Below are 21,010 nucleotides of genomic sequence, written 5' to 3'. Positions count from 1 at the left end.
TAATGTATGCTAAAGTACTTAGGGGTGAAATGACTCCATCTGCAACTCATTTTGAAGTGATTATAAAAATAAGATGGAGTGATAGAAGGATAACCCAATAGACAGATGTCCTAAAACAATTATAATAAAATTAATAGCTGAGTCTAGGTTGTGGGTATATTGGGCATTCACTGCAAGGTTCTTTTCAATTTTATGTTCATGGTCCAACCATAAACAATATTCACAATCACAATAAAATATTAAAATATTAATTTAACCCAAAATTAAACTATGTCACAGAAAAAGGGAGAAGGTAAGGATTTTGTGTTAAGGAGGGGATCAAAGGAAAAGAACGAAATACTCATCTTACCTAGCAGGAAGTTAATAGACTGTCTAATATTTTAAAAAAACAAAAATACGGGCTTCCCTGCTGGCACAGTGGTTAAGAATCCACCTGCCAATGCAGGCCACATGGCTTCGAACCCTGGTCTGGGATGATCCCCCATGCCGCGGAGCAACTAAGCCCATGCGCCACAACTACTGACCCTGAGCTCTAGAGACCGCAAGCCACAACTACTGAGCCCACGTGCCACAACTACTGAAGCCCGCGCACCTAGAGCCCATGCTCTGCAACAAGAGACGCCACGACAATGAGAAGCCCACGCACCGCAACAAAGACCCAACGCAGCAAAACAAATTAACATAAATAAATAAACAAACAAAAATACAAGAAATACATGATATAACTATCAAGAAAAACTCTTTAAAAATTTAAAGTGTTTGGCCGGGGGGAATCAAGGGTTCAAGGGTAGGGAGAGGTGAGGAAGGAAAATTTTAATTTAAATCTGATATTATAGCACTTGATTTTTTAACATTATGAACATGCATTGCTTTGGTTAAAAAAAAAAAAAGAAAGAAAGAAAAACGTTTAAAAATTAAATTATATTGTAGTTTGTTACGAAGAATTACAAATGAAATAATAATCAGACCAGTTATTTTTTTAAAAAAGAAAGTGCCATGTTTACAACTTTTTCCCCTGAAACTTACTGTTAAAGATACTAAAGATGATACAGCTTTATAACAAAGTCTTTAGATACATGACAATTTAATAAACAAGAACGTATGTCCTATGAGTACAGATGCGATGAAAACATTCTCATTAAATTTCTTCAAAAATTTCCTCACAGGGCTTCCCTGGTGGCGCAGTGGTTGACAGTCGGCCTGCTGATGCAGGGGACATGGGTTCGTGCCGTGGTCTGGGAGGATCCCACGTGCCGTGAAGCAGCTGGGCCCGTGAGCCATGGCCGTTGAGCCTGCGCGTCCAGAGCCTGTGCTCCGCAATGGGAGACGCCACAGCAGTGAGAGGCCCACGTACCACACACACACAAAAAAAATTTCCTCACAGAATTTAAAATTTGTACTTACCAAAAGAAAATAATGGTCTTCAGGTTCCGCCCTTAAATATTTAAAGATCACTTGCTCCATAAACCTTTCCATCAAGTCCCAATCTTCAACTATACCATGGCGGATTGGCCACTATTAAAACAAAAAATAAAACAGGAATTAAATCTTTACTAATATCAGAAAAAATCAAAAATAAAACAGATCATTAGTGAGTATTAGATGAGGATAGCATTTCTTACGTGTGCTAATGACACGCAGATCATTAGAAGATGCATACTTAACTATTTAGAGATAAAAGAAATTATTTCTACAACATATTTTCAGATGTTTCAATTAAAAAACACAATGCAAATATATTAAAATGTTAAAAACTGTTCAATCTAGATGGAAGGTCATTGTACCGGTCTTTCTAGATTGCTAAAAGTTTTGTAATAATGGAAACGTAACCTATTAAAATTTAGCCTGTGAAAATTACAGGTTATGACAATTTGCTTAATCTTTATTAGCGCTTTCACAAGTATTTGTTGTGTGCCTAATATATAAAACACAGTTGGTAAGTATAGAGCAAGAATAACCATAAATCAAGCAAGCAAAATTTTGTAAGACAAGTCATATGTATTTGTTATGGAACCATGGTTCCAAAACTGAGCCCCAGGGTACTACAGCAAATTCTCAAAGACACTGCAAATATTCTACATTTTCCAGGGAAATCTGGTGATACTCAGAATCAGTTTGGCACTGCATACCTACTATTTTAAAGTAGTTCAGTTTCAACATCAGATCATACTAGATTCCCTTCAAGTAATATCACTTCTTTGAAAAGCTGGGTTGCCAGCAGTCGCTATGATGAAAACTAAATACCTCCCCAAAAAACCCATGTACAATAAGAAATGAGGATGGTGATGTGCAATCTGATTCCAGGTGTAAGAAACTGTGAAGTGCCCGACAGGCACACGCATCCTACTGGTAATTGTGAGTATTTAACAATTAAAAATATGTTTTATTTTTCTCAAGTGGCTACTAAGTTGCTACTTAACAAACAGAACTGTTAGTAATTTCTTTCTAAGTGATGCTGTAAAAAATTTTACTGAGACACTAAGGGCACTGAGAAAGTTTGTGAATCTCTGCAATAAAATAGTTTCACAGCACATGTAACTGAAGATTAGTATTCTGAATATATGAAGACTTACTTAAGCAAAGTAAAAACGTAGGCATAAAACTTTAAAAAATATACAAAAGAAAAATTAAAAAATACAGTTCCATGCACATAGTACAAATACACACCCAGTACTTAAGGCTGAATGCGTTAGTGAAATAAATATCCTACAGTCCTCTACTCAATCATTAAACCTTTTATCTATTAATTCCTAATATCCACATTTCACCATAGCCTTCTAGATACTTTCTAAGTCATTATACTTAAAAAATAACTTTTAGTCCCCACTTTGCTTTAGGGAAGGAAAAAATGTACTACATCATTCATTTTATAACATTACTGGAACTGACATATTTTAATGTTCTAAGTGTTATTTATTCATTTATTCCTCATTTATTATTGTGCACCTACTATAACCATTGGCACGAATGCTAAGGACATGAACATCCTGCCATAAGGAGCTGTCCATTGAAAGAAATAGATATAAACATAACCTTGTAAGTTTTTAAGGAAATAAAGTACCTAGGACAAGATGATCAACTTGGCTTCAGAGGGAAAATGGGAAGGCTCCTATTCCTCTATGACTGAGGAGGTCGTATCTAAGCTGGGTCTTAAAGGAGCAACCTTGTTAATTTTGTTTTCAGGGGGTGGGGTAAATAGAGAATAGAAACAAATATATACAAACACCGCAATAATATACAAACACAACAGTTATCGATGAAAAACACGTGTGCCTTTAGGGAAAGGGGTATAGACAGATAGATCAGTTCTACATGAAGGGGACCAGGTTCTCAAAAACTATTACTTGCCTTGTATTTGGGTTTTATTCTATAAGAAACAGATCATCAGTAGAAATTTTCAAGCAGGGTATAAACAAGAATAGCTTTGAGTTTTAATAAGATTATTATAGCAGCATTGGGAAAGCTGAAATGAATCTTAAAAGAACCAAGGAAGAAAGACAAAGAGCCCCAGTTGTGGTGTAAATAACGCTAGGCCAGATTCAAGATTTCTGTCACTACAAGGGAAAACTCAAAGATATAATCACTAGGTTTCTAGCTCTAGAGTCAGGATGGCAAGGATCTATTAATTAAGACACAAAAGTTGTGTTTTGTCTTATCTTGGAATAAGCAAGGGTAGAGTATATGTAATAAATTTTGTTTTGAGTATATTAAACTCAAGAGCCAGGTAGTAGGTAGGTGACAGTAGGTACTTGGAAATGGGGTCAAGGAATTGGAAGTAGAGATGTAGGCTGTGGTTGTTGATGAAGGTGTGGATGAGACCACCTAGAGAAAGTCTCTAATAAAGAGAATCAAGGACAGTACCTGGGAAATACTGACATTTGAATAGTAGGCAAAGGATAAAGAACCAGTGACAGCAGGGGAAAAAAATAAGTAATAAATAAAAAGAATAGTCCAGGGCTTCCCTGGTGGCGCAATGGTTGAGAGTCCGCCTGCCGCTGCAGGGGACACAGGTTCGTGCCCCAGTCCGGGAAGATCCCACATGCCGCGGAGCGGCTGGGCCCGTGAGCCATGGCCGCTGAGCCTGCGCGTCCGGAGCCTGTGCTGCGCAATGGGAGAGGCCACAGCAGTGAGAGGCCCACGTACCGTAAAAAAAAAAAAAAGAGATCCAGCAGAGTAATCTTGTGAAAGAAAGACAAATCAAGAAGGATGAAAATTGTTACAGATAATTGGATTTAACAAAGAGCTTATCAAATAATGAGACCAAATAAGAAGTTCGGTTTTAAAAGAGGAAAATAAAACAATAGCTAAAATGCTGAGGAAAGAAGGTAGGATTGAAAGAATTTTTGTCGTTTGGGTGTGTTTGTTGCATTTGGAAGACATGAAAATGTTTAAAAGAACAGAATCAATGCAGAGGAACTCTGGCCTCTCAGCTCACCGACTTCATCACATTCAAAGGCGTCTTTTCCATTTTGGCCACAGTTTAGATCATCACTATCATCTCTAAATCCCTGAAATGCAAGTACACCCCTCTCTGATCACAACTTCTTATCCTTCTAGCATACTCCAGCACCTCACCATATCTCTCGTGATCACAATTAGACTTGCAGTCCACTGGTTGTTGTAATTCTTCCCTCGCCAGAAACCATCCCCCTCACAACACACACACACACACACACACACACACACACACACACACAGTTTAGATTTCAGGCCCCATCACTTTGACTATTCATACTTCCTTTTGTCATTCCATCTACCAAAACCCAACTCAGCACAGTCCTACCCTAAACTTGCCTATACCCAGAATGCTGATCACACAAATCACACAGAACTGGTTGATAAAACTAAGAATTCGTAATTGCTATTCCCAAATGGACCTAAATTTACCTGGCAAGCCTTTGTTTCCCTACTCTGTTATCCACAGTGACGATTTTAAATATTCTCCCTATCACTCAGATTTCACTTTTTCCCCGCTATTTCCTGGGCAGCAGAGATAACATCACCATGTATTTCACAAAGAAAGCAGAAGCCAACAGTCAGGAATCCAACTTTTCTTCACCAAATCTATAAAACTGATTCTATACTTACCTCTTTTTTCTTTTTCATTTTTTATAATGTAAGAGATCCTCCATATATCAATTAGATCATCTGGATTCCATCCCTTTAACTTTGTCAAGAGCCCTGTATTATACTCCACTTTCCTGTTACTTTAATCTCTTTTTCTAATGACTCTTTCACACTAGCATTTAAGCATCTCTTCCACCTCACTGAATATACTGTCATTTTTTTCCTTGTCATTCATAATCCAATCTACTTTAATCCAGCCTCACTGCTCTTCTAAAACTATTCTTATTAAGGTTATAAATGACATCCTTGTAGCTAAAGACAGCAAATAACCTATGGGTTCTAGCTTACTTGGTCGCAGCATCCCACACTCTTATTTCTCCTTCCTGTTTACCCAGTCTCTCTAACTACGCCTTCTCAGTCTCCTTTGTAGGCTTTCCTCCTCCATCCAAACCTAAATGATGTGTTGATCAGGCTCTGTCCTAGGCCTATCCCTATGGAATCTTACCCCTTCCAAAGGTAACTAATACCTTCTAAATGTTTATCCCCAGTTCTGTCTTGTTTCTAAGCTCCAAGAGCCAAATATTTGTATAACTACAAGCCACTTATAATTATTTCTTCAATGGCTTCCTTTCCACCAATTATAATAGACTTGAAGTCAGGAAAGCCATTTTTCTTATCTAATCTCAGCACTTTATAAAGTTGTTTATACATGGTAGCTGTTTATTAATGAAATTACTAAAACGGAAGAAAAGAGGGACCAAGGAAGAAATGTGCAAATTAGGTAAAGTCAATTTGAATAGTGTTTCCCTTTTGGTGCAGGTTGGGTAGTGACTATGGGAGCAGACACAAGGAAAGCATCTGGGTTACTAGACTTGTTCTATGTCCTGAACTTTTATGATTACAGTCACAAAAAATTTTCAACTGTGTAACTAAGCCTTACCTATTTTACTGTATATAAATTATACCTCAATAATAAGGGAAAAGGAGGAAGAATAGTATGGGACAAACAAGAAAGGGAAAAAGATAAAAAGGAGGAAAGAGGGTGGCACTTCCAGATGACATAGGCTTCAAAAGGGCAGAAAGTGTGGGTCTGAATAAAGACGGGAGGGAAATATCTCTAGGTGTGGCGATGTGGAGGCAAGAGAAAGCCAATCACATTGATGATTCTGAGATGGAAAAAGTAAAAACTGCTCACCTGAAGGGGCTAAAATCTTCCTCTTGGGGAAAAAAAACCAGTAGTTAAAGCAAGGCTGGGAGGAGCCACAGAGAAGAAGAAATTTCTATTGTGAAGAGGTTGAGGGTATTAGACTTGTAATTGACTGAAATTCCAAGTGGCACAATTATAGAACAAACTAATTTTTTGAAAGAGAATGTTATTTATATTTATACAAATCATAAAAATATACCTTTGTTGCATATGTAGGTTTTTCTATTGCTTCATCACCAATGAAGAAGTCTAGGTCATCAACACCTTTCATCACCCTCCTTTGAGCTTGATCACCCACTTTTGCTGACTCCTTAATAGCAATACCTTTAAAATAGAAATTATTTGTACATGTCAAAAATTGTATTTTTTTCAAGTGAGACAAATTTTTCACTTGTATTTCTTCCGTAATAAAGTGTTACTAAATAGAACATGATCTAGTATATTTAAAGTGTCAAATTAAAGCAAAAAGGTCATAAAAAAAAAAAAGACAAAATTCATCTAACACAATAAAAACTCAACTTCCACCCAGAGACAGGCCTCAAGTGTAAAAAGCCCCCCCAAAAAAAGTACTGCTGTGGGAATGTTTCAGTTATGTTTTTAAAAACTATGTGAGATCTATTTTGATTTGAGTAAAATTATAATTTCACCAAGTCAACCTGTGCTTGATGGACAATCAGAAAGAAAAAACTGAAGAACAGTTATAAAGGTGGGAAAATTGCACGGGGAATTTATTTTTAAAGCTTTCTTCATATTTCTATCCTATTTGCATTATTATGAGCTAGTAATTTAGGTATAACGCTGGCATAAAGACCTGATAAACTTAAATCACATATACAAAAGGAAATTTCAAATCATTTAGGTAAAACCCACAACAATCTCCTTATATAATTTCAGAAATCCAGCATACAGTTCTAGACCTAAAACTTGTATATTTCTTAATTAAGTTATAAATTTCTGAATCCTTCAAGTTAAACAGTTCTTCATTCAAAATATCTGCCTGGGGACTTCACTGGCGGTCCAGTGGTTAAGAGTCTGTGCTTCCACTGAAGGGGATCTGGGTTCCATCCCTGATCAGGGAACTAAGATCCTGCATGATGCACGGTACGGCCAAAAATTAAAAACAACAAAAAAAAATCTGCATGCACATAAGCTGATGTGGCACCCAACTGTTACACTTTCATTTAATAACAATTTATATCCTTAACAAGGTAGGTAGAAAATACTGAAGGAAATTCTAAATCCAATCTACTTCTAAATGTTAGAAAGCTTCTCTAGCAATTTATTTACAATGTACACAGACATCAGATGGCTCACTATAAACTTCCTAAAAAACAAAGATTATGAAAATAACTTTGAACCATATCCACAGGTTTTCCAGACCAAATATCCGTGCTCATCAGTGGCAGTGATTATATTGGCTCATTTATAAAACTACACCTGCAGCATTAAGACTGGCTGCGTGAAAAAAAACCCCAAAATCAAAAACCTTCTTTCATACACACATGGATTTTTAACATGCCACAGCTTCTCATAAGACAATGAAAACTAAAACTGCAAATTTTGGCAGAAAGGTGAAATAGAGAAAGGATACAATGGTGATGAGAACCCAAGGTTCAAAAGTTCAAAATTATATGGGCTTCCAACAAAGACTGAACACAGCCACTTAAGAGCATAAGCAAAACCAAACTTTACAAGGATGAGAGTTAACATATCAGTAATCTCCTGAAATAAACGTTTAATCACAACATAATGTTTTATAAAAGATTATAAATTAAGAGATTACAAAATCAGCATTTTATGGGTTGAACTGTGTACCCCAGAAAGATATGTTTAGGTCCTAACTTCTAGCACCTCAGAATGTGACCTTATTTGGAAATAGGGTCTCTCAAGTTAAAGTGAGGTTAGCAGGATGGGCTATAATGCAATGACTGGTGTTTTTATGAAAATAGGAAATTTGGACATATCCACACACAGAAGAAAAACAATATGAAGACACACAGGGCAGCCATGTGACTGGAGTGATGCATATACAAGCCAAGGAACATCAAGGACTGTCAGCAAACACCAGAAGCTTTAAGAGGCAAGGAAGATTTCTCCCCTAAAGCTGTCAGCAAGATCTTGGTCCTGCTGACACCTTGATTTCAGATTTCTCCAGGACTGTAAGTTTCTGTTGTTTTAAGTCACATGGTTTTTGGTACTTTGTCTCGGCAGCCTTGGGAAACTAATACAACCAATACACAATGGTATAATACTAAACTCAAATATAACTAATGTCAAGTACTAGTCCACAAAAGTACTTCTATTTTAGTCAGCAATAGAGGCAATATTTGTTGTCAAAGTCTTAAACAACTATCAATATGTTTATATATAAATGTGGGACAAAAGTAAAAAAACAAAACAAAACAAAAAAGCAAATCTGTCCCTCAGTGTAGATAACAAATATGCATGAATAAAACATAAAGAAAAAGACAACAGTACTACAAATTAAGACCACTGTATTCCTATGAATGAGCAACACTGTCCCCTAAAATCTATTCCAGGCATTAAAGAATTAGACTTAGGTAACAGCCTAAATTCTCAGATGGTAAGAATTAGATTATTAGATAATAATCCCTAGAGAAGTATACCAAAAGTATATCAGAAGTGCAAAAGTCAAATAGGTTTGTTTCTAGAGAGTGAAAATATGTACTAGCTCCCCCTTTAAAGACAATTTTGACACACACTTCACACATTTTAAATTTTGTTCTTACTATATATAAACAACAAAACAATCAACCTGTTCAAGTCTGATGAGTACCCAAATGAGACTAAAGATCTGCAGCTTTGGGCAAGCCCAGTAATTTCTACCTCATTCTCAACTTCACAGATTTTGAATCCTAAGCTGCTTTCACTATTCTCTGCATGTTTATTTTTCCATTTCCTTCTTATTTTCATAAGTTAATAAGAATACACAAAAGTATTCAAACAGTCTAATACTAGTGATACTAGAACTATCTAGGAGTTAGCACCACCAAGGAATGGCTCAAAAGGTTTATCATCTGATATGCTAAAGTCTTAACTTGGCATAGGTCAGGTGGTTCAGAAATGTTACTACATTATGCACAAAAGGTGAATTGTCTAAAAGTCAGAAGCCCAAAACAGGTTCATCTAGGAACACATACATAGCCCAGGCTAACAAATATGAGTGCTAAGAAACCAAGTGTGAGAGTATTTTTTAAAAACTTCTGAAAGACAAACTATTGAAAGTGGACAGTCAGCTAAAGTGAAGTTAACAGAAATAACATAAAACAAAAACAATGTAAGTATGGTTATAAGATGTCAGAAAACAGCTGAAGTCCGCATCTCTAAAGATGAGATGCCATCCTTATTTTGAAACATGAGCTCTTGTCAGGGATGTCAACAAGCACGAGTCCTGCAAACAATCACATCCACAAACCAAAGGATAGCCTTTGTAGGCGTGTGATGGGGAATGCATTACTTAATAGTAACACACACACATTATTAACAGCAATACCCTCAAAGCAGAAAACTGTTTAATTATCAGCTCATTCATTTTTGTCTTTAAAAAGGTATTTGGCAGATCTGGTAAATGAAGAGCTAAACAGAGATCTGAAACGAATGGTCAGAGGTACAGAAATGAGGCCATGCTTAGAACTTGGCAAACCAGTTTTTAAAGGACTAAATCTTACAGAGTGTCAAAAATGATTATTTATTTTACTTTATTAAATGATATTAAATCAGCTTATTTGTGACTTAAAAGAAATACTTACAGGAAGGGATGATAAACTGTGGTTCCGTATTTCCAGCATATCCTAATTTTGTATACCTGAAAAACACAAAGAATTTCGTAAGGATTTCACAAATATCTCAGCAATTATGAATTTAATTCTTAGATTTCCATTTGTTATAAAGTGAGATTCCACTCTGGGTAAATACTATACAAAATTCCATCGTTTCAGTTCATTTAAACATCTCTGCTTTCAAAATTATATCAAAATTATAAATACCCATAGCTTTTAACCAGGAACTGCACTTCTAGAAATTGATCCTACAGGGATATTCATACATGTACAAAATAACATATAACAGGGCCTTTTGCGACAATCTTGCTTATAATAGCAAAAGACTGGAAATAAGCAGCCATCAAACTAGTTAAGTATGCTTCATTTATACTATAGAATATTAGGCAGTTATTAAAAAAGAGATTGAAGTAGCTCCTTATGTACAGATATGGAACAATCTCCAAAACGTATTGTTCACTGAACAAAAGCAAGGTACAGAACAATGGTTCAACTATGTGATATTTGTATAAAAGTAAAGGGTAGGGGTAAAACATGTAAAACACAAGCTGCTCATCTCCTTACACAGCCCTGCAATAAACCTTTCTCTGCTCCAAACTCCGATGTTTCGGTTTGGCCTCATTGTTCAGTAGCACCTTCAGAAAAACTCTTCCTTCTACAGCTAGTAGACACTTTGATAACTTTTCCTTCCCTTAAGCTTTAAACATGGGATTAAACAGCTTGGATTTTTCTTAAATCTGCCATTTGGATAATTGGATTATTTAGTATAGGAGTCAGACATGGGACAAACGTTCACATTTGGAAGTTACTTACTCAAATTGACTACAGATCCATGCAATTGCTATCAAAGTCCCAACAATGTTTTTTTGGGAGAAAGAGCAAATCCATCCTAAAATTCATATGGAATCTCAAGGGACTATGAATAGCCAAAACAATCTCAAACAAAGTTGGAGGTCTCACACTTCCTGATTTAAAAACTTAGTACAAAGTTACAGTAACAAAAGCTGTGGCAGTGGCACTGACACAGAGACACACAGACTAATGGAACAGAACAAAGCCCAGAAATAAATCCTCCCATATATGGTCAAATAATTTTTGACAAGGGTGCCATAACCATTCAAACAAGGAAAGGATAGTCTTTTCGAGAAAGGGTGCTGGGAAAACTGGATATCCATTATTTAATGAACATGGACTTTTATCTTATACCACATACAAAATTTAACTCAAAATGGATCAAGACCTACATATAAGATCTAAAACTATAAAACTCTTTGAGGAAAATATATGGGACAAAGCTTTATGACATTAAATTTGGCAAGGATTTCTTGGACATGACACAAGGAGGCAACAACAACCATAAAAAATAAATTGAACATCACCAAAATTAATAACTTTTGGGTACTAAAGGACACTATCAATAGTGTGCAAAGGCAACCCACAAAATGGAAGAAAACAGTTACAAATCATATATCTGATAAGGAGTTAATATCCAGAATATATAAAGAACTCCTACAACTCAACAACAAAATAAACAACCCAGTTTTTAAAACAGGCAAAGGACTTGAATAGACATTTCTCCAAAGGAGATATACAAAAGGCCAACAAGCACATGAAAAGATGCTCAACATTATTAATAATTAAGAAAATTCAAATCAAAACCAAAATGAGATACCACTTCACATCCATTAGGATGGCTATTACCAAAACATCAAAAACAAACAAAAATATCAGTGAGGATACGGAGAAACTCTTGCACACTGCTGATAGGAATGGAAAATGGTGCAGCTGCTACAAAAAACAATACGGCAATTCCTCAAAAAATTAATCACAGAATTACCACAAAATCCAGCAATGCCATTTCTGGGTATATACCAAAAAAAAGAAAGCAGGGGCTTCAACAGATTTTTGTACACCAATGTTCACAGCAACATTATGCATAATAGACAAAAAGGTGGAAGCAATGCAAGGGTCCACTGACAAATGAATGGATAAACAAATGTGGTATATACATACAATGGAATATTAGTTAGCCTTCAAAAGGAAGGAAATTCTGACACATGCTACTACATACAATATGAATGAACCTTGAGGACATCATCCTAAGTGAAATAAGCCAATCACAAAGGTCAAATACTATATGATTCCACTTAAATGAGGTACCCAAAATAGTCAAATTCACAGAGACAGAAGCTGGATGGTGGCTGCCAGGGATGGAGGTGGGGTATGGTTGTTACTGTTCTATGGATACAGAGTTTCAGTTTGGGAAAATGAAAAAGTTCTGAAGAAGAATGGTGGTGATAGTTATGAATGTACTTAATGCCACTAAACTGTACACTTAAAAATGGTTAAAACTGTCAATTTTATGTTGTGTATATTTTACAACAATTTTCTTAAACAGCTACATAAACTTGACAGCTACTGGGGAAAATAATTAAATTCTGTACATATCGTACATGTTAAAACAAAATAAATCTAAATGGATGAAATATTAAAACAGGGTAGGGAAATAAACCAAAAACTTTAAAAGGTAATGCAGGATAACTTCTTTATAACCCTGGAACAAGGGAGTCTTAGTAACTATAATTCAAAATCCAGACATTGAAAAAAGACTGATACTCCAATTATGTGAAAATTTAAAAGTTCTTCACAAAAACATACCAAAAGTAGCCAAAAGAAAAATGACCAAAAGAGAAAAACTAGCTGCACTCAGAGACAAAGAGTTAATCACCCTAATATATAAAGGATATCTAGGAGGTGATGTCAACAAGGGAGGGAAATAAGGAGAGAAGAAAGTGAAAAGTAAAAGACAATAACCATTCAAAGAAAAAGAAATATAAATGGCTATAAATGAAAAGATGCTCAACTCTGTGGGGTAAAAAAAGAAAAACAAAGGCAAATTAAAAGTACACTGAGGAGGGTTTCCCTGGTGGCGCAGTGGTTGAGAGTCCGCCTGCCAACGCAGGGGACACGGGTGTGTGCCCCGGTCTGGGAAGATCCCACATGCCGCGGAGCAGCTAGGCCCGTGAGCCATGGCTGCTGAGCCTGCACGTCCGGAGCCTGTGCTCTGCAACGGGAGAGGCCACAACAGTGAGAGGCCCGCATACCACACACACACAAAAAAAGTACACTGAGGTAAATTTCATACATTCCTAGTTGGAATGATAGAAAATAATCAAAATCATTTGTAAATAAAACAGCCACTTTGGAAAACACTTAAACATTCACTTACCATATGACCCAGCAATTCTAATTCTAGGTATGTACCAAAGAAAATATGTCCCCACAAAGAAGTGTAAACATTTGTTCACAAGAGCATTATTCATAATGGCCGAAAACTGGAAGCACAGTGTATATTCATCAAGAAAACAGATAAGCAAGGCTTGATATATTCATACAAACCAAAATTATGCCATCTATGAAGAATCATGAAAACGTAACCCATTCTCTAAGGAAAAGATACTCAACAGAAGACGAAATGACACAGTGTTGGAATTATCAGATAAAGACTTGAAAGCAGCTGTGACTATCACAATGAAATAGTAATGACTAATAGTAAATATCACAGAAACTCTAAAACTATTAAAAAGAACAAATGAAAATTACAGAACTGAAAAATGCAATGTCAGGTATAAAAAATTCTCTGGATGAGCTAAACAGCAGAACAGAGGAAATAATCAGTGAACTTGAAGGCAGATCAGTAAAACTCATTCAGTCTGACAAGAGAGGGGAAAAAAATTAAAAAGAGAGACACAAAGTGAAAAGAATAGACCCTCAGAGACTTGGGGAACAATATCTGAAAGGTGACACAGGTTCCAGAAGGAAGGGAGAGAGAGAGAGAGATGCAGAATAAATCCAAAGAAAACTATACCTAGGCACATCATAATCAAACTACTGAAAATCAAAGATAAAGAAAAATCTTGAAAGCAGCCGGAGAAAAATGGCTCATTAACAGGAAACAAAAATTCAAATTACTAGCACCTTCTTATGAGAAACTATGGAGGCCAAAAGACAGTGGAATAACATTTTTTAAGTCTGAAGGAGGTGCAAATATAGTCAGCCCAGAAATCTTTTAAGAGCAAAAATATCCTTCAAAAATGAAAGTGCAATAAAGACATTTTTCAAATAAAAGAAAACTCATTCTCCAGGATAGATCACATCTTGGGTCACAAATCAAGTCTTGGAAAATTTAAGAAAACTGAAATCCTATCAAGCATCTTTTCTGGCCACAATGCTATGAGACTGGAAATCAATTACAGGAAAAAAACTGTAAAAAACACAAATACATGGAGGCTAAACAGTACACTACTAAATAACCAAGAGATCACTGAAAAAATCAAAGAAGAAATAAAAAACTACATAGAAACAAATAACAATGAAAACACGATGACCCAAAACCTATGGGACGCAGCAAAAGCAGTTCTAAGAGGGAAGTTTATAGCAATTCAATCTCACCTCAAGAAACAAGAAAAATCTCAAATAAACAATCTAACCATACACTTAAAACAACTAGAGAAAGAAGAACAAAGAAAACCCAAAGTCAGTAGAAGAAAAGAAATCATAAAGGTCAGAGCAGAAATAAATGAAATAGAAATGAAGAAAGCAAAGATCAATAAAACTAAAAGCTGGTTCTTTGAGAATATAAACAAAATTGATAAACCCTCAACCAGACTCATCAAGAAAAAAAGGGAGAGGATGCAAATCAATAAAATTAGAAACGAAAAAGGAGAAATCACAACTGACATTGCAGAAATACAAAGGATTATATACATGGAATCTAAAAATAAAGAAATGGTACTGATGAACCTAGTTGCAGGGCAGGAATAAAGAGGTAGACATAGAGAATGGACTCGATGACATGGGGCGGGAGGGTGAAGTGAGAGTAGCATCGACATATATACACTACCAAATGTAAAACAGTTGGCTGGCGGGAAAGCAGCAGCACAGTACAGAGAGATCAGCTTGGTGCTCTGCGATGACCTAGAGGGGTGAGATAGGAAGGATGGGAGGGAGACTCAAGAGGGAGGAGATATGGGGACATGTGTATGCATATGGCTGATTCACTTTGTTGTGCAACAGAATCTAACACGGTATTGTGAAGCAATTATACTCCAATAAAGATCTATTAAAAAAAAGGAAAAAAGAAAAGAAAACTCACTGCCATCAAACCTGAGCTAAATAAAGTTCTTCAGGCTGAGGGGAAACGATACCAGAGGGAAACTGTGGTATTAATGAAGAACATCAGAAATGGGAAACAGCTAGGTAAATGAGACTTTTTTCTGCTTAATTTTTTAACACACTTTTGACTATTTAAAGCAAAAATCAAATTATCTCGTGGGGTTATAACATATGCAGATATAATACCTATGATAACTATAGCATACAAGGACAGTAGGGTAGAGGGAGTGTCAAGAGAGTTAACAGATCTACAGAGATGCATGGTTTCTACTCTGCATAAAGTTTTAAATTATTAACTCTAAGTAAAAAAATAAATAAGACGGTATACCAAAATTCAACTGTACCAATTTTTACGTTAAATGTAACACACTACAGTCTCCAATTAAAAGGGAGGAAGGAAGGGAGACAGAAGAAAGAGAAAGGAAGAAAGAAAAAGGAAGAAAGCCCCAACTATATATTGTCTGCATGATATGCACTTTAGAGATGGAGAGTGAAGAAAGATGGATGGAAGGCAAACAGTAAACGTAACTCTGAAGTGGCTGTATTGATATCAGATGAAACTTCTTGAAGAAAAAGAGTTAACACCAGAGATAAAGAGAAATTTTATAATAATAAAAGGATAAATTCATCAAGAAGACATAACAATCTTAAACGTACATGTGCCTATTAACAGTTTAACGTCAAGCATGGTTTAATAGTACAAAAATCAAGGCTCTACTTTTTAGAACACCTCAATGAATTTCACTGGTTGGAATACTACCCTATTTCCCTTCCCAGACTCATCTAAGTACCCACAATTCACTTTCATAATCCTCAACCCCTGCAATATACTCTGTTATGTCTGAAGTAGAAAGAATCACTTTTATAAAGCCTTGATAATTATATTTAGGAACAAAAAACATAAATCCTAGCTCTTACAAAATATAAATGCTCCATCCTTCTTTTCATTGTTGCTCTTGTTTTATTTTATCCTAATCTTTTTTTTCCTCAAAGGCCCTTTTCAAATCTTCCATTTTCATCAGTCCTTTGGGAACACATCTGATTTTCACAGTATGATTCCCAGGCAAAATTAGTACAGTCCTAATACCTTCCAACTTGCTGTTCCTTAATAAATGGTACGTGTGTATGTGTTTTCCTGCCTATGCACACGTGTGTCTATTTTTAATATTAATTACACTATACTTTATTACTTTGAAATACCTCGAGAATACTTTCACATCTAGTCCTAAACAGGGAAAATACATTTTGTGAATACCTTGATACTTTTGTATCAAATATTTTTGTGTCAATTGTAAACAAAAATTTACATATATATGTAGAGAAAAAATAAAACTACATAGGAATAATTCTATTATATAATGCTAGCATATACATACACTTTGTCTTCTGGAAGTCTAAACAAGAAATAGTAAACTCTGATTATCTACAGATAGCAGGCTGGGAGAATTTTGTTTTTCAAATTAACACTTGTCTTAAATGGTCTAACCATGCACTAAATTATTTTTTAAAAGAATTTTTGAATAGGTAACATTAGCCCATGATAAAAATTTTAACAAATAAAACAAGAAGCAGTACTAAAGTAAGTTTCCCTACCACATAAAAAGTACTAAAGTAAGTTTCCCTACCAGGCCTATCTCCTAGACACCCCACCGCTAACCCAAGAGGCAATCACTTATGTATTCCAGAGATAATTCATGCATAGAGAGGCATGTATGTTACTTTAATTTAAAACATGTCATTGGGTTATCTGGGTAGTGAAATCATTAATCTACTTCACTTCTTTATGCTTTCCTATACTTAAATAAGAAAGTGTCATTTTCTAAGTGGTCTTTAAAAAGAGACCATAAAATGAAAAAGGCAAAGCTATCCTAAGTTTATGAAATTCATAAGGGCAATATAATACTTTGAAAAACTAAACCAAATTTTTTCTTTGTGGCCCAGGGAAGCAAGTTAAATATACAGAAAATCTCCCTGGACTGTGGTAGCAATGAGAAAAGATCTACAATGCTGGTTTTGGTCAGCAAAGTTGGAAATTGCTTTGATAAAGGAATACAGTAAAGGAGAGAATTCAAAAGCACTTTTGAAGTTATCAAAGTGATTAGAAGAACAGCAGTGGAAATGTAATAAAGTTAGGAGAGAGGGAAAGCTCGGATTGATAGAAATGAACAGCAAAAAAAAAAAAAAGAATTTTATACAAGAAATGGTTACTTTATTGTGGTCCTAACTGCCTCTGGGCAGGGGGGAAAGTGGATTTGAGGAGAGCCATTTATAATGTTGTTTCATTCTTAAAAAACAAAAAGAAATGAATCATTACCAGGTAATTATTCTGATAAACAGGGGTATATGTTATATTATTCAGTATACCTTTCTAAAAGGAAGAAATTTATTTATGGAAAGAATATTTTTAAGTAGTAAAACCAGTTAAAAGCAGTAGCATCCCTCATGTTGGATATTATTTTTAATTCTGTAAATTCATGTTTATTTATTGAAAGCATGTAGTTGATTTGACAGAATACTTTTTTATTTAATACAATGGTTCACTTTTCTTTTTGCTTTGAAAAACCTTATCAAGCAAAAAACTACTTGAAGATCCCAATACATTACGGATATTGAACCACTAAATGAGAACAGAATCTTTAAAAAAACAAAATTACATTTCACAAATGAACTGGAATAAAAAGCTAGGACAAAAATCATTCCAGAAAAGAACAAATATGTACCAAAGCTATTACGCTAAATATGGTGTGTGACTCTGTAGACTATCTAAGGGAGAAACAGCAGTAGAATTTTAACTTTCAATGTTTCAACAATTTTAAACCATACAACAAAATGAATATAAGACCCTAGAACTTTAGGGTGGATAGAACCTTAATAATAGTACAACCCATTTTCCAAAATTTCTTGGTATTGAGAACCACTAATTTAAAGTTGAAAGAATTTTATCTCAATATGAATGACCAGCTTCCACCCTAACATACTATAAAAACAAAGTAAAGTACACATAGAGATTTTTACATAACAAGCATATAATTTTCAAATTTTAAGTGAAAATGGAGGTCTACAAATGAATCCCAATGCCAACTTTCATGATATCTCAATTCTCAGCTTAGCTATATAGTTTTCTTCCTACTTGTAGTGTGAGGAACTTTTAGCACAAGAATGTAATGGCTAATTCACAGGGAATTAGCTATAAAGATAACTGGCAATTTTTTAAAAAGCATTTCCATTTCCAGTTCCCTCCAATGTTCTTCTCACTACATGAAAGTCACTATTTAACACAAAAAGACTGACAAGACTGTTGAGTGGAAGAACCTGGATTCCTAAATATCAACAGAAATATTCTCCCAGTTCTTCCAGATCTAAAACTTAAAATCTAATAATTCCTTTTCACTCTTAGGGAGGAAAGAACATGGACCACAGAATCAGAAAATCATGAGTGAAATGTTTGTTCCACCATTTACTGTCCTGTGATTATAGACTTTATCTCTAAGGAATAAAACCAAATTTGCAAGACAGTCACGACAATTAAGATAACAGTGGATGGCACTCACTAAGTATTCAGTAAACATTTCCTTCCCCAGATCATTTTCCTTTATCCAGAGTCCTTTTTTTCCTTCTATCCACTCCCATAATTATTCTTTCAAAGACTCTTGGCGATGTTTTCCCAACCTCTTTGCTACTAACCAGTCCAAGCGTCCACCACGAAACATGTAGACTACAGCAGTCAATACTTGTCCCACGACAGAAGCCAGTCAGAAATGGCCACAAGTTGTATAACTCCATTTATATGAAATAGCCAAATAGGCAAATCCACAAGGATAGAAAGTAAATTAGTGGTTGCCAAGGGTTGACGGTGACGAGAATGGAGAGTTTCTGCAAATGGGTATGAAGTTTCTTTTTGGTGTGATAAAAATGTTCTAAAATTGACCGTGGAGATGGTTGCACAACCTGGTGATATACTATAAATCACTCAATTATACACTTTAAAAGGGTAAATTTTACGGTATGTGAATTATATTTCAATAGAGCTGTTAAAAACAAAATAAAATAAAACACTAGACTCAGACTAATACTGCATAAATTTAACTTTTATCAGTCTTCTGCTTAATGATCTACACAATCAACTGCCCATCAAATCATTCCAAACAATTGTGCCCCATTTAAACTCCTTCTGAAATAAGGCAGGATAATAAATAAATAAAATACTTGCTGTCCCAAAGCTCCCAATAGGAATACCTCAATTCCCGGTAGGGCAATCTCCTAACTAATCCCTCCCTCAAATATTTTGAGACTCCTTCCTGACTTCCCTTTATCAATAAAATATTTGCTGGGCATTATTAAATACTATGCATGAGGCCATAACTTGGAGACTGAACAAAAGACATCCTGCCATCATAAAGCTTTCAACTTAGCTTACACATCTTACCCTGACAAAGTCTTCCTACCCTTCCATCTATCATATTCTATTTATACTTTTCCAAGGATTTGATCAAATTCATAAACCAACCTTCACCTACTACAGCCCTTATTAATCTCCCCAAACAACTAAATACTAAAATGTCATCCTTACTAATGAGAACCTACTCTTTTAGCACAGGGAACTCTACTCAATGCTCTGTGGTGACCTAAATGGGATGGAAATCCAAAAAAGAGAGGATATATGTATAGCCAATTCATTTTGCTGTACAGTAGAAACTAACACAACATTGTAAAGCAACTATACACCAATAAAAATTCATTTTAAAAAAATGCTGGCAATGCCTACATAACCAGAAAAAAAAAAAATACTATTTCAGTCCTGGTTTGTGCAGCAGGTCACATTGCTGGTATTTATAATCACCTTCTTTCAACACCCTTGTCCTCACCCAACACTCAGCTCTTCATGGTTCTTTGCCTGAAGAGATGACTCAACATTCATTCTTGAATGCTTTGACCATTAGATGTTCTGCCTCAATTAGGTTATTATAATTATCCATTGACTTTTCTCCCCAGCTTTACTGACAAATAAAATTGTAAGATATTTTAATAAATAAAATAAATGCCATCCTTAATTATTTCACATACATTAGTTTCATCTCTGTAACTTAACTGTAAGCTTCAAGTATAAAACCATGCCATCACTTTCTGTACATACCAGTGTTCAGCACAGAACTGAAAACACTGTAATAGTGAAATAAGTAATTAATTACTTTCAACACCCTTAATAACTAGAGCCACCATTATTTACTGTATGCCAATTATTTTGCTATGCACTTTACATTATCTCTAATATTTATCATTACCCTGGATGTTCTCTTTTTACATATTGGGAAACTGCAACTCAGAGAAGAAACCACTTCAGAGAAATAGCAAAGCTAGATTTGAACTTAAGTATCTATCAGCCTCCAGTCAATGCTGGTTTGTACTGTCTCCCTAAAGCATGAGCGATTACATACACAATAAAACCAGAGAAAGAACTAACAGTATAGTTTATCATGCTACCTATGTGATCTCTGGCAAGTAATTTACACTCTGTATCACAGTTTCATCTGTAAAAGAGAGTAACAGTAACTATCTCATAGGGTTAGGTATAAAATGGTATAAAATGAATTAATATATGTAATGCAATCAAACGAACAGTGTATGGCACATAGTATACATGACTGTCGACTATTATTTTTTTATCATCATAAATCACCATAACGAAGTCATCAAATATACTTCCTATTCTCATAAACCTGGTTTATAACAGATTGTGGCTTCATACTACCTACAACATGAA

The 21,010-nt window shown here is 35.2% G+C and overlaps 1 protein-coding gene across 1 annotated transcript in view; it reads right to left on the bottom strand.

The window, feature by feature from the left end:
* Positions 1-21,010, bottom strand: part of ACTR3 (actin related protein 3) — a 57,853-nt gene that overhangs the window by 26,242 nt on the left and 10,601 nt on the right. The window contains exons 2-4 of the mRNA XM_019931908.3: positions 10,045-10,100; positions 6,474-6,598; positions 1,405-1,515 (exon numbers count right to left, since the gene is read on the bottom strand). Of these exons, the coding sequence (XP_019787467.1) occupies positions 1,405-1,515; positions 6,474-6,598; positions 10,045-10,100 (292 nt within the window). The remainder of the gene's footprint in view (positions 1-1,404; positions 1,516-6,473; positions 6,599-10,044; positions 10,101-21,010) is intronic.

The sequence above is a fragment of the Tursiops truncatus genome, chromosome 7 (assembly GCF_011762595.2).
Source record: "Tursiops truncatus isolate mTurTru1 chromosome 7, mTurTru1.mat.Y, whole genome shotgun sequence".
NCBI classification, from domain to species: Eukaryota; Metazoa; Chordata; class Mammalia; order Artiodactyla; family Delphinidae; genus Tursiops; species Tursiops truncatus.
The sequence above is the reverse complement of the archived record's forward strand: the minus strand, read 5'-3'. Positions and strand labels throughout refer to the sequence as shown.